We start from the raw sequence: 14,414 nt of genomic DNA on the forward strand, positions 1-14,414 counted from the left end.
ATGGTTTTGATGTGTTGGGTGTTTTCGTTTGTTTTTCCTCCTGGAAAAGCATTTTCAGGAGACTTCAATTTATATCAAAAACAAATGGTAGGACATCAGCATGGCAGTATCATCAGCTACCGGCCGCAACTTCATTAACTCACTAGAAGTAACACATTATCCTGTAACTGGGTGCACAGCTACAATAGTCAGCATATCAGTTTTAAAAAACAAACCACAATTAAGCATATTGTAAGGTTTTCCATATGAGTATGGTCAGATCCAAATCATGTCAGCCCAGGTCCTTTCCTCCCAGATTTAAACAACAACAACAACAAAGTGAACAACAGTCAGAGGCTTATTTCAAGATAAAATTCAAACCATCCAACTTACACAGTAATTGTACTAATTGATAACCTGCAATATTGGAAAAGTATTTTGGATTGTGTTTTATTTTTACTCTAAGGGTTCCTGTAAATGTTGAGTTGTTAACAGGATCTCACACCTATAAGATATAATACCTTTTGCAATAAAAAAGAAAAGGTGAAGTTCTTAGCTTTTCAAGGTTTTTGATTCATTTTGTATGGATTTTTTAGGCTTTCTAGTCTCTTAGTATCTGCTTCAGTAATGAGTTTCTTTGCAGAGTTCAATATCACGGCTGCAACACTATTGCTTGCCATTAGTAGTTGACACAAGAGCAGCTGTGCACAGCAAGTCCATCATTTGGAGACATACCATTTTATTTTATTAGAAATTGATTTTTAAAGCTCTTCCATTATTAATTTGTCTAAGCAGGGAATGCTCCAATAGCAGAGAGACCTGCTTCGTTAATATCTGGAAAAACTTTAGAGATCTCTTTTTTTCTTTTTAAATGAGAGGGAAAAGATAATACTAGGTCTTCTCTAGCCATATTCTCGGTCTAAGAATTTTAAGACTTTAGGGACAAAACTATTTTTCTGCATAACTGGTGCTGCATTATTTTTCTTTGTCTGAGAATTTCTCCATTTAGCACCTTATAAGCCCTAATTACAAAGGAATATATTAGTAAAATACTAGCATGAGCAATGTAAACAGACTTTTCTCTAATTGAAGTTCCCATCATATTGTACTTGTTTTTTACACAGATAAACAAAGTAAGACTAGATACATGGTTAATCTACAGTAAAAAAGGGAAATAATAGGACAGTTCTTATCACTTAACTCTTCGGCACTGATATTACAAAGATCCTGAGAAGATTATCACACAACACTAAGAATTTAATGACTTAATAAGACACTGAATTTAAAAAAACTTGGCTGTTACACGTATTCCTGGCTTGAACCCCAAACATTCAGAGAATCACTGAAGAATTTATTTTCTCTCTCCATACCTGTTTCTTTTATCTGCAAAATGAGGACAGTGATACTCTTTTTAAACCAGGAAGTGTTTTGGGGATGAAAATTCAGCTGTGCGTTAAATGCCCTGCAGTGTAACAGAAAATAATCTAAGGGTATCTGAGAAGATGCAGCCTTCCTAGACAGGACTGGAGAATCTTGTAGTATAGAAGAAACATAAGAGGGTCCATCTCTGTCCATTGGGTAAGGCTGCCAGCATGTCTTATCCCTTCTGTCCCATCATGGGTCTGACTAAAGGATGCTTACAAAACTCTGACTTGTTCTATTTGCTAGTACAGACATACAGGAGGTGAGCTTAAGAAATGCTTGTTTGCGTGATTAAGACATGCTCAGATTTGTTTACAGTAAGAAAGTAAGGTTACCTAGATATTCAAATCCAGAATTACAGCCTTCTTCAGCATCTGCTGATTTAGTTAAGAAGGACTTAAACCTCACAGATACTTTGCAACTTGAATTCAACACTTCTCAAGAAAAACAGTCATGTCTCCATAAATAGCAGGACTGGCATCTCAAAATGCTACTTCATGTCCAGTTCACCTGGAAGACTGGCAAATAGTTTGGTATCCCTAGGAAATATTATTTTTCCTCATGAATATGAAGCTGCTAATGTTCTTCTAAGATGCTAATATTGTAGCACTTTTTAGTGGCTTTTCCATAGTTTCATGAGTGTGGGCAGAAGTGAAGTAAAGCCCTCCTCTATCTGTTTCCTTCCTTCTCCTTCCCTTCTTGTCTAACATAGGCAAGGCCAGATGACGATGACAAATATGTTTATCTAGGTTACGTGATAAGAAAAGGACCACAGAGCCACAGGCTGGAAGCTGTTTTTCCCTCTGAGAAATAGTTATGCAGCATTCTGGGAGAGTGGAAGATGCCAGACACATAATTTTGGGAAAGCAAGTTAAAATTAATTTAAATTCATCTCCTACAAGCTCTTGTTAAATATGCAGATGAAAGTGGGGAGTTTTGGAACATCTGGGGACAGTATAGTACTCCTTTTTCAGTTTTATTTTTGTTATCAATTGCCTCAGCTTTTTGGATCTAGACCAGCTGTGGCACATCCTCACCTTCAACACGCTGCAGAACAAACACTGTCACATTGAGTCCAGGTTCAACAATTCTTCATAAAAAATGCTGAATCTCTTCGTGCATCATGATGTTACTGTTATTCCTATATACAAACCACTAACTGAGATCTGAAACTATCTATATCAGTACTACCCTTCCTAGTATTAGCTTTGAGAAATATTCTTTAGCATACTTGCCAAAGAGAGATGAGTTGGTGCTCCAGATCAGTTTGTTTTTACTAAACATTAATCCAAATCAAGAGTGTGTTTTCATTCGAGTAAGCCTTGGCAGCCAAACTTTCCTAAGTGTATTTATTGCTATAACTAGAAAGCATCTTATATCATATTTAACTGCAAACGAATGCCTGTTGTCTTCAGTCCAAAACAAAATGCATCTTTTACTAAGAATATTAGCCTTACACACACACACAAAAGGTGATATCTGGCAAAAGGCACATAAAGATAAAGTGGTTTTAAAATTTGTTTAATTAGTAATTGCTACAGTGAAAATAATATGCTTCACATTGCAGTATTTTAATGAAACATTGATTAATATTTACAATTCTCATTACACCTCTATAATTAAGAAGGGTTTCAAGATTAAAGAGGAATTGGTTGGTTTGTACCTACACTTCCAAGTAGCCTGCCAAAAATTTGATATTAAATTGTTCTTTCAGATAGCTGCTTTCTAAAACCTTGTGGCAAAATTAGCTGGGTAGATGCCTCACAAAATATAAGTAACTTAATTAAAATAGTTTTATATGGCTTGACAGGTATTAAACTATTTTTGTATAACTTATTTGTCCACTTCTCTGTGGTTATTATGAATTAAATCTGCAGTATGATGCATATTAAAGTACCTTTCTGTCTACATGGAGTCAACAAAGCTCTATGTGTACAAGTCCACAGGGAATGAATTCAAGATTTTTTTTATATATTACAGATATAAATATATATATATATATATATACACACAAATATATGTACTTATTTATATATATATTTTTTTTTTTCCTACAACTACCTCAAAGGAGGTTGTAGCATGGAGGGTGTTGGTGTCATAGCCTGAGTAGCAAGTGATAAGACAAGGGGAAATTGCCTCAAGTTGTGCCAGGGCTGGCTGTGAAAAAACTCACTTAAAAAGTCAGCCATTTCATTTCAATCAATTGACGATTTCAGCAATTTGTTAAAAGTTAACTATTTTTAAGAATTATTAAATACATATATATATACAAGCTCAAAAACTATCCAACTTTTGGACAACTGTACATTGTATATTAAACCTGTAGCATTCCACATTTTTAATGTGTTATTAGTAGGTCTGTGTTCATGGCAGATGAAACAGCCAACTGTAACTTGAATAGAAAATTTTTATCATCATGCAAAATCCAAAGTACTTGCAACCTAACTTCAGCACATCCAGTGAAATAATTTTCAGATAGTTTGCAAACAACCAGTGCATGGTATGTGTCTAATTTTTCCACTGACGGATGAACACAGACAGAAAACCTATGGAGTGTTCCTTTCATCCTCACTCAGTAAGCCAACAAATGCAATTTAATTTCTGAGCAGAAAGAAAATATCTGGTGCTACTTTGTGTCAGCAAACATTGTTTCCCCTTTGGGCAAGAGGGAAAAGTAGAAGAGATGAAGGAATAAATTGTAGCCTCACCAAATTTCTTTGTTTCTTCAGAAAGAAAAATCAGTCAATCAAATGACAGTCGCTACATCCGCCAGCAGCCTCTGAAGCCTCCTGGGTGATTGGTGCCTCTGCTCAAGATCACCTTTACATGGTAAAGATGCATAACCTGGGATTGCTGATGTGGGAAGAGGAGAGGGACAAAAAGATGCGAGAAACCTCACGGGAGCCTCTTCCTCTTGCTTTGGAAGATTCATTTAAGCTCCAGCACTTGCTCCTTGCCCAAGCTGTGCTGTGTGGATGCCTGCGAACCATGTTGTGCTTTGCTGATCCTGTCCCTGACTCCAAGATTCCCTGCCCTGAGCTCAGAGATGCCTTGTCCATATGGACTGGTCAGGCTGACACGTGAAGCTGGTCTCAGCACGAGCACTGGACGTACCAGTGGACATACTGGACGTATTCAATATGTCCAACTTTTTTCACCTTGTCTTTTCCACACATTAGTATTTGCAGTGAATTAAAAATAATAAATAAATAACTACCTACTTCATAAAACAAACACTGAGTCCACTGTTACTTCTGAACCAACAGTAATTGTACAAAACAGGTATCTTCACTACCTTAAGAAGGTTCCTGTCTTGATTCTGACACAATCCCAAAGGACAAATCATCCTTACAGTGCTGAAACCATCTCTTGAAAGACAGACTAATATGGGACATACAACTTCAAATGTAAGAATAAGTATATATTACATCATTCCTAAAAGATCCATTAACTTAATTTATTTATTCTTCTGAGCTCTTTTATTAAACTATTGTTTACTTACTTTGGAGCTGTTCAGAGCTCATAGAATAGCTAATAGACATCTCAAAATTGCTCTTGGCATCTTCATATCAAAATGGATAGTTGCCAGCACAGTCACAGAGCACAGCATTTCTCTTCACAAATGTGCTGCCATTGAAACTAATGAAAATGTTGATACTAAGTACCCTCACTAATTTTTAAAATTATTTTAGGCAAGACACAATTTTGCAAATAATTTAAAGAAGTTCAGTATGAGGAGACTCATGTTGACTCTTTAAATCAAGATGATTAATAACCTAACTGAAAGAGATTATAAAATAGTTTTGAGAACTATGCAGGTATCCTGTGCCTTTGGCTCTTCTATTTCTTTCTTGATATTTGAGAATAAGAGCTGAACTGAATATATTCTAGAGAAAAATAATTAATACATTACTGGCTTAATTTTGTTTATTTTTCTATAAAAGAGAAGTTGACCTCAGTATCTAATGTTTCTACTGGAGCATCTTATAAGGTAAACATAGGAGATGGCTGTAGAGATCCCTTTTGTGTCTGGCAGTGGTTCTGCTGTCACTGCAAATATCAACATACAAGTGTGTTTATGTTTAGATTTCTAATACTTAGCTTTCTTGCACACCTGTCTACCCATTTACAGAAATATCTTCCTAAATCTGGCTTATCTTCTTCTTCCAAACAAAACTAAAGATAACATCACACATAATGTAATTTTTCCTTCAATAAAAATGACATTTTGACTGAGGAACATTTGATGGACTATTTATGTCATAACATTAAAGGAAGCAAATAATTTGGTACTATTACTTCCTATACCTAATGCTGTTATCTATTTTCATAAAATACAGCTTCCTGTTCTTATTCTACTGCATCTAACTACTATTATATCAAAACCTAATATCACTTATTATAGTGTATAAAAAAAGAAGGTCTGAGGAAAGGAACTGGTCTGAATGCCATGTGTCTCAACCTAGGTTATGGTCAGGAGGAAGTTGTCTTGTCCTCTTGACAGAGACAAGGGAACACAAATGTAGCAAAGAAGCAGAGAAAGCACAGATGAAAATGGTATGAAATCATACATGTGATGTTAAAGAAGTGAACAGCAGTACCAAAACCAGAATATATGTAGGAAACAAGGAGATATATGTAAACAAAAATAATCCTGTATTTGACACATACTTTCCACCCAGAGGGTCCCTTATAGAAAGATCCCTTCATGCTGCTGGTTATTATAGTGACAAGGTCAGCCTAAGAACCTGCTTTAGGACAGAAGTGATGTACCATCTAGCCCATTACTCAAGGCAGTGAGATATTATCAGATAAAAACATTAGTTCAAGAAACCTGTGATTGAAGACACCCTCTATAGCTTAGAGGTACCAAAGATTGATTCCTTTCAAGGGAGGAAAGACTGAGTGGATGTATTTCAGCTATTAATGCGCAGACTTAACTATGCATTTTAATTCCAGTTTTGACGCTTCTCAATTCTTTCACAAATATCAATATTATGGAGAAATTAATAACTTTGAAGTAGGTTTACCTAAGGCAAATTGAATCACAGAATTATTTCCGTTGGAAGAGACCCTCAGGATCATGAAATTCAACCATAACCTAACACTAGCACTAAACCATGTCCCCAAGAACCTCATCTGTGTACCTTTTAAAGGCCTCCAGGGATGATGACTCCACCACCTCCCCCAGCAGCCTGTTCCAGTGCTTTATAAACCTCTCCATGAAGAACTTTTTCCTAATATCCAATCTGAACCTTCAGTGGCACAACCTGAGACCACTTCTTCTTGTTGTATCAATTGTTACTTGGGAGAAGAGACCAACACATTCCATACTACAACCTCTACAGCTGCTCTTCATAAGACTTGTGCGCCAGACCCCTCACCCACTTCATCGCCCTCCTCTGGACTTTCTCTAATACCTCAGTGTCTTACCTATAATGAGAGCCCCAAAATTGAACACAGTATTCAAGGTGGGGCCTCACCAGCACCAATTATAGTGGTGCAATCACTTCTCTGCTCCTGCTGGCCACACTGTTCCTGATGCAAGCCAGGATGCTGTTGGCCTTTTTGGCCACCTGGGCACATGCTGGCTCATGTTCAGCCAGCTGTCAATCAACACCCCCAGATCCCACTCTGCCAGGCAGCTTTCTAGCCACTTTTCCCTGAGTCTGTAGCGCTCCCTGGTGTTGTTGTGGCTCAAGTGCAGAACCTGACACTTGGCCTTGTTGAACCTCATACAATTGGCCTCAGCCCAACGATCCAGCCGGTCCAGATCCCTCTGTATGGCCATCCTATCCTCCAGCAGATCTACACTTCCACCCAATTGGGTGTCACCTGCAAACTTACTAAGGGTACACTAAATCCCCTCATCCAGATCATTAATAAAGAGATAAAAACAAACTGGCCCCAGTACTGAGCCCTGGGGCACACCACTCGTGACCAGCTGCCAACCGGATTTGGCTCCATTCACCACAACTCTTTGGGTCTGGCTATCCAGGCAGTTTTTTATCCATTACAGAGTAAACCCATCCAGGCCCTGAGCTGGCAGCTTCTCCAGGAGAATGCTGTGGGATACAGTGTCAAAGGGCTTACTAAAGTCTAAGTACACAACATCCACAGCCTTTCCCTCATCTACTAAGTGGGTCATGAAGCTATGTTTTAAAATTTATCATTTCATTTTCAAAAAACAAATAAGAAAATATCCTTTCCAGTATATGAAACTTGATTTCATTTTCAGAACATTTCTGTGTGTCAGATACATTTCTGCAAACTGAGATAAAGAGTTTACAAAAAGAGAAAGATGGACAAACTTGCACAAAGACCTATTCCAAAAATATAAACCCCAAAGGGCTTAGCGATTTGAGCTGTAAATTGAAGGAAGCTAGAAGGAAAAGATACACAGAAAAATGTGTATACAATTTCAGGACTGTCAGACTGCCCCAGATTACTCTGTATGTGTGTGTAAAATGTAAGAACTAGGGAATTACCCAGGAATTTTTGAAGTCAAGTTCTGACAGGACCAGATAGCTAAAAAAGACTCAGGCACTTAGGAATGAAATAAGCATGAGGTGTGAAGACCTGAGTTTTATAGTAAATCACAGAATAGTTTGGGTTGGAAAGGACCGTCAAAAGTCATCTAGTCCAACCCCCCTGCAACGAGCAGGGACATCTTCAACCAGATCAGGTTGCTCAGAGCCCCATCCAGCCTGACCTTAGATGTTACCAGGGACAGAGCATCTACCACCCTCTCTGGGCAACCTGGGCCAGTGTTTCACCACCCTCATTGTAAAAAATTTCTTCTTTATGTCCAACCTAAATCTCCCCTCTTTTGGTTTAAAACCATTACTCCTTGTCATATTGCAAGAGGGTCTGCTTAAAAGTCTGTCTCCACCTTTCTTATCAGCCCCTTTTTAAGTATTGAAAGGCTGCAATAAACTGTCCCTGGAGACTCCTCCAGGCTGAACAACCCCAACTCTCTCAGCCTGTCTTCACAGGAGAGCTGTTTCAGTCTTCTGATCATTTCTATGGCCTCCTCTGAACCTACTCTCACACATCCATGTCCTTCCTGTACTGAGGGCTCCAAAACTGGACACAGTACTCCACATGGGGTGTCAAAAATACATATAAAAAATATACAAATATAAAATCATGTTTAGATGGAGTATATACAATCAACATATTCACAGAAAAACGGCGAAAACAAGCTTCTCCCATTTTATAGAAGTGCTCTAAGGAATAGATAGAGATTCTGAAGCTCCTGTGTTGTGTTGGTAAACAAATTGAGTAGAGAGTTTAGCTAGACAGAAGAATACATTTTTTCAACGTATAAGATAATCTTACACTTGAAAATGTATTCCCTAGAGATTGCCACACTTATAAGAAATGTTAATTTTTCAGCACTTGGAAAACATCACTACATAGTCAGCTGGGACAAATGGTGACCCCAAACACAGAACTAAGAAATCCCCAAATCAACTAAAGAGAATATTTGGAAAGGAAAGAAATACAAAATTAGTATTTTCAATATTTTTTTTTCTGCACCATCTCGCTGTATTTATCTCATCAGCACCTAGCATGACAGAAGAAACAGGACTCAAGTGCTATGAATTTTTTTTTCCTGTAAACTAGCCTAAGGCAGTTTCTCTGGCTGTGCAAACGATTGTGCTAATGATACAGTAACAGCTTTACCATAATTCCCTTCACCTTCAGAAATACCAACAATTTTGTATAAACAGAAGGGAAGGGTACTCAAATTTCTTCCTTAACCAGTTGTAAGCAGGAGACAAATCACTGCACACAATTGTTTTGTGTGTAGTGGACACATCATTCTGTTGTTGATAACAGCATCACTTAATAAGAACAGCAGCAGCACAACTGGAATGCCTTGCCATAAAACAAGCCTTTTCATTAGCTAGTACACATCAAAAATCAAATTAAGGTTACTGGTGATCTAAATTTAGTAAAATATACATCTGTTTAAATTTGTTACTCTGATGCAGTAATGGGATTCTTTGACAGGTGGAACAGATGCTGGTTAAAGCAATCAAGCTGTATTCATTGGTCTTGGCTCTAATAACAAAGACGTGAGTGTCAGAGATCATGGATTCTGCAGGACATAAACATATCATGCTGCAAACAGATTTTTACTGACTAACAATAAGATTCTGTCTAGTCACCGACTCACTGTTTCTAAAACTAGACAGGTCCAAAAATCTCACTGACAACTATTCAACTGATTCTTTACACAACACATAAACAACAACAATAAAATTTAACTGTTCAGCTTTTCAACAGACATCACCTTCTGCTCCTCTGGCTACAAAAAATATTAGTTTAGATTTCACCCCCAGTTTTTTCCCCCTCATACCAGCTTTATGCGAGAATAATTTCACAATCTTTAAGTTACTTTTGATATACAGAAACCCCATCTATGTAACAAAGTAATCTTTAGTTATCTCTTATTGCTTGTAAATAATTCAAAATATTTTAAGGCAATGTTTTGCATAGTGCAGTTCTTTAGGAGACTTCAGTTACCTGGGTAATACCTGGCGAGGCCAGTTGCACTACCAAAAACCTGCCATAATAAAGTGGGGTCTTCTTCTCTGTTCCTCTTGAACACATCATCCAATGCTGCAGTCCAGTTGAGCTCATTCAACACTATTGTTGCTGTCAAAGACAAAACATATTTGGTATTACAAATTTACATCCTAATACAAGCAGCAATAACTACAAAAAGCAAACTGAATTATTACAGAAAGTAATATAATTTAATTTAATTAATCAGCAAAGTAAATTTAAAGAAACACACTTCTCTTCATCGGGAATTTTCCTTAAGTTCCTTGTGCTTTCTTCTTCCCATCGCATTATTTGTGTGCAATGTCTATTGGCTTATTTGTTAGCTTCTAGAATTACTTTGTTTCTGAGATGTCACTCTAGTTGCATTTCCCAGCAGTAGAAAAGTAAATGCAGACCTATAAATTGATATTTCTACTAATCACAGCACACTGCATAAGAGAGACTGGAACAGGAGTAGGTGAGTCTCTTAGAAAGGTAACCAAGGACTCCCTTTCCAGGACTATATGGGAAAAAGACAATGACAAGTTATTTGAATTGTAACACTAAGGTGGGCCATATGCACAATGGTACTAATTACTGCAGGCTAATGAGATATCAATATTCATAGATGTGATTTGTTACAGAAAGGTCAGCAGTGTGAACGTTAGTATTTATTAATTCTGTCAGTTCTGCAATGAATTTAAAAGGAAATTCACATTTTAGCTAAATGCTATATGGCCAGTTATACGGAAATATATATTCACAAAGTTGTCCTCTACCTAAGCTTGTTTGAATCAAATATACTGTATAAAGAAATATCTAATATATTTACATGTTCTGCGCCTTAAAAAAAATAGAAGGTAGTGAGACTTATTCTACAGTTGCTGAACATGGCTACAGTAATAATCAATTGACTAAAGTCAAGAGTCAATGAAATTTTATTATGATACAAAATACCTGATGATATAACTTATGATAAATTGTGTTTTTCACCTCAATTAATCAGCTGTAAATATCCCATTAATTTTACCCAAAAAAACCCTTAATCATGTTCAGCAATAACAAGTATTGAGTTGATTAGAAAAGGAAGGGTTTTTTGTTATTTTGGTCGCTAATTCTTTATTTACAATGCCATTGGGCAACACTAAAGAATGTTTCTAAAACTGAAACACCTTGCAAGCCGAAAGCAGAAAGGGAACTAGAGGGAAAAACCCTACATTTCAAAACAGCTAAAGATTTAAGTACAAATCCTATGAAAGTTTACACTCTAAGACAGATCCTGCTTAAATATGATATTGCACACAGGAAAGAAAATTCAACTTCTCTTGCAAATGAGTATGTCAAGCTTAAATAAAAACAGTTCACATTTAAGGCACATGAGTGTTATCACAGTACACAATTTGGTATGTGGGTCTACATTGTAGCCTAATGCTACTGTGAAAAAAATAAATAAGGACAGGTTGAAAGTTAACATTAGAGAGCCCATTTTCAGTGAGGTTGTTAACAGGTACTAGAGAAATGAGATCACAATGTTAAATTTCATAGGCTTGGTTTTAAAGGTTATGAAAAAAATTGCTACAGGTGTTTTGCAGAAACATTTATCTGGTTTTTTTCAAAGTAGTTTTAAGATAATATTACTCAAGATACAGCTTTTTATAGAAATATCCAATTTAATTTTCAACTCTCTTGATTCTTTCTGAGCAATAAACTTGTACTATATACCTCTCTTTGTCAAGTAGATAGTTATAAAAATATGTACGTTTACATAAGAAAGAGGAATAATTGCCTGAGGCACCATGAGAAGTTTATTAGCATTTTAAAATAGCTACAGTTCAATTATCTTTAAGATCCAGTTTGATCTACTTTGTGATTACACACTATGTACATACTTCCTAAACTTGATTTTGTTTCAGATGTCACTTGCAGAATTGTCTTCATGAAGCCATTAGAAGCTCTGGCCTTTACTTAGGCAAGAATTTCCTTTCAAGTTTGAATATTTCTTTTTAATGTTACCATCTCCTGATCTTCTGTACAGGGTATTTGGCCCAGTGGAAGCCTCTACCAATGGTTCCTTGTGGCATTTAGGGCTCTGCAGCTTAGGACGCTTAATTAAGGCACATGGGAGATAACAGTTCTTATCTCTTTGCCAGCTGATAAAGAATTTAGTTTTCAGGGTCCTGTCTGAATTCCCAAGCCCCATAACAATATAAAGTAGAGCATTTCTATCGCCTTCTGACCTGTCCTGGCTTAAAATTGCTGCAGCCTCTTCCCCAAAGTCTGCTGGTGGCTTCACCACCCTGCTCAGAGCACTGACACCCCTATTCAGCAAAACATTTCTTTAGGGAAAAAATATTTTGAAGTTACATGCTCATTAAAGCTTTTAGAAATTGGTAACTATGCACCCCATGAAAAAACTCTTCACATATGAAATGTGATACAATATTTCTAAAGATATTTCCTTCAGACAGTAAGCTTACAAATGAATAAACCATATTAAGTTAAGCTATATTGTTACCATACATTCACAAACACTGTTGTAGGGACTACAGGGACTATCTGTGTAACATCACATAAAATATATTGCAAAGAATCATATATATATATATTTACATATATATGTGTGTGTGTGTGTGCGTGTATACATATCTATACACACACACAAACCTATGCATTTACACACACCTCTGCACATACACAGCAATATGTATAAAGATATCTATTTAAAACACATCCATAATTAAAAAAAAAAAGGGAAAAATTAATGAGACAATCTACAAATAGTAAAATAATTAAGTACTGAACTGCTGAGTGAATATATTGGAAGTAATAATTTCAGCATTTTATTAGACTTGTGAAGATTAAGCTATAAAGGAAGAAATATAGCTTACAAGACCTTATTTGTAATATTTGTGGTGAAGTGATGTTTTGTATCACAGTCAAGAGTTTTGTGATCTTACTGACAGCCCATTTTCCCCTCCTTCTCCTCTAAAACTTTCTCCCAAAGACATATATAACACTCTAAAAAAAAAAATAACCCAAGTACTTCCAGCAGGAGGAAAAAAAGCCCAACACAAAGATGGAATTAAAAAAATGAAAAAATAACATGCAACTCAGGATGAGCAACAAGAACAGAGCATCCTAACAGAAGTAAAATGCAATAAATCTGGGAAAAGACTGTTAACAGTACATCACATATCTGTTCTCAGGCACTGAAAAAAACATTTCTTCACCCACCCCAGAAATTCACAGTTAAGTGCCTGAGCTGCATTTCAGAAACAAATGTTAACAGCATACATATAAGCTTCAGCATATGTCACCTTCCTCTTAATTCACTTTTTCATTATGATGACAAGAGTATGTTGGTTGGAACAGACACAGTTTATTTTGTGGGACTGATATGTCAATAGCTGATTGTACAATCGTTAAAACAATTATTCCTGGAGCAGTTTGTAATTCAAACTTGTTCCCTTCATTCAGGATGCTTTTGTTTGTTTAGGTTTTGTTTTGTTTTTCATTCTATATACCCATATAGAATGCACCTGCATTTGTGTTACACAATCAAGTCATCAGTAAAAGGAAATTTTAGCTTTAATCATTTATTTCTCTAAGTGTTTTCCCACAACTTATATTATTCTTTTGCTTCTGCTAAAGAATATACCATGGATTGGAAAAGACAAGCTGTAAATCAAGTCTGGTAATAGGCAATTTCAAACCAATACCTCTAGATTCTGGTTTAAAGAAATGGATTTGAAACTTGCCAACCAAAGAAAAGCAAGTGAAGCCACTCGTAAACTGCAACAAAACTATCCTTCAAATGATCCCTACTAAAACATCATGATTCCCAACTTGTACATAAAAATCAATGCAGTGCTATTTTCATTACCTTGTAGTAGAGCCTATGGCACCTGTCAGAATATCCTAATTTGACAGACATGGATTCATATTGATTTCATTAATACATTAAGAATATAACTTGTTCTGCTGTTTTAAAATCAACGCATTTTACTAAAACAAAATGTTTAGAGGTGTTACGGTCACATCTACTGAGATACTGCATATCGTAGAAACACATACAGTCCCTTTTGAGTTGACTTGTGTACAAGAAAGTGCTTTTGACTGATAATTGGCAGAAAAATCTAGTTGGAGACATCTCTCCAATAAGCTTATTTCCAATTCTGCTAAAAGAAGTCTTTGAAGATTAGTACTTCAAAGTACTTCAACTGCTACCTTTCACTTGATATGGGCAAGATGAAAAAGTAAAATTTATCGTCACACAATAGGAAACATCATTCTTTCTGGCTTTTTGCACTGAACTCCATCCATCTTTTCCTTTTCCTTTTCCCCCCTCTTCTTTATGACATGAGGTTTAGGGGCCTTGACAAGGAATGGATTCAATTTTCGTCTGCAAATGCAATCAATAAAAAATAGAGAGCACTACTGTGCTCTCTTTAAAAGAG

General features: G+C 36.3%; 1 protein-coding gene across 12 annotated transcripts in view; it reads right to left on the reverse strand.

Moving 5' to 3' along the window:
* CACNA2D1 (calcium voltage-gated channel auxiliary subunit alpha2delta 1) overlaps nt 1-14,414 on the reverse strand; it is a 394,769-nt gene that overhangs the window by 111,509 nt on the left and 268,846 nt on the right. For all 12 annotated transcript variants that reach the window (XM_065049199.1, XM_065049200.1, XM_065049198.1 and 9 more), the window contains exon 7: nt 9,937-10,068. In XM_065049199.1, the coding sequence (XP_064905271.1) occupies nt 9,937-10,068 (132 nt within the window). The remainder of the gene's footprint in view (nt 1-9,936; nt 10,069-14,414) is intronic.

Source organism: Columba livia, chromosome 1 (genome assembly GCF_036013475.1).
Source record: "Columba livia isolate bColLiv1 breed racing homer chromosome 1, bColLiv1.pat.W.v2, whole genome shotgun sequence".
NCBI classification, from domain to species: domain Eukaryota; kingdom Metazoa; phylum Chordata; class Aves; order Columbiformes; family Columbidae; genus Columba; species Columba livia.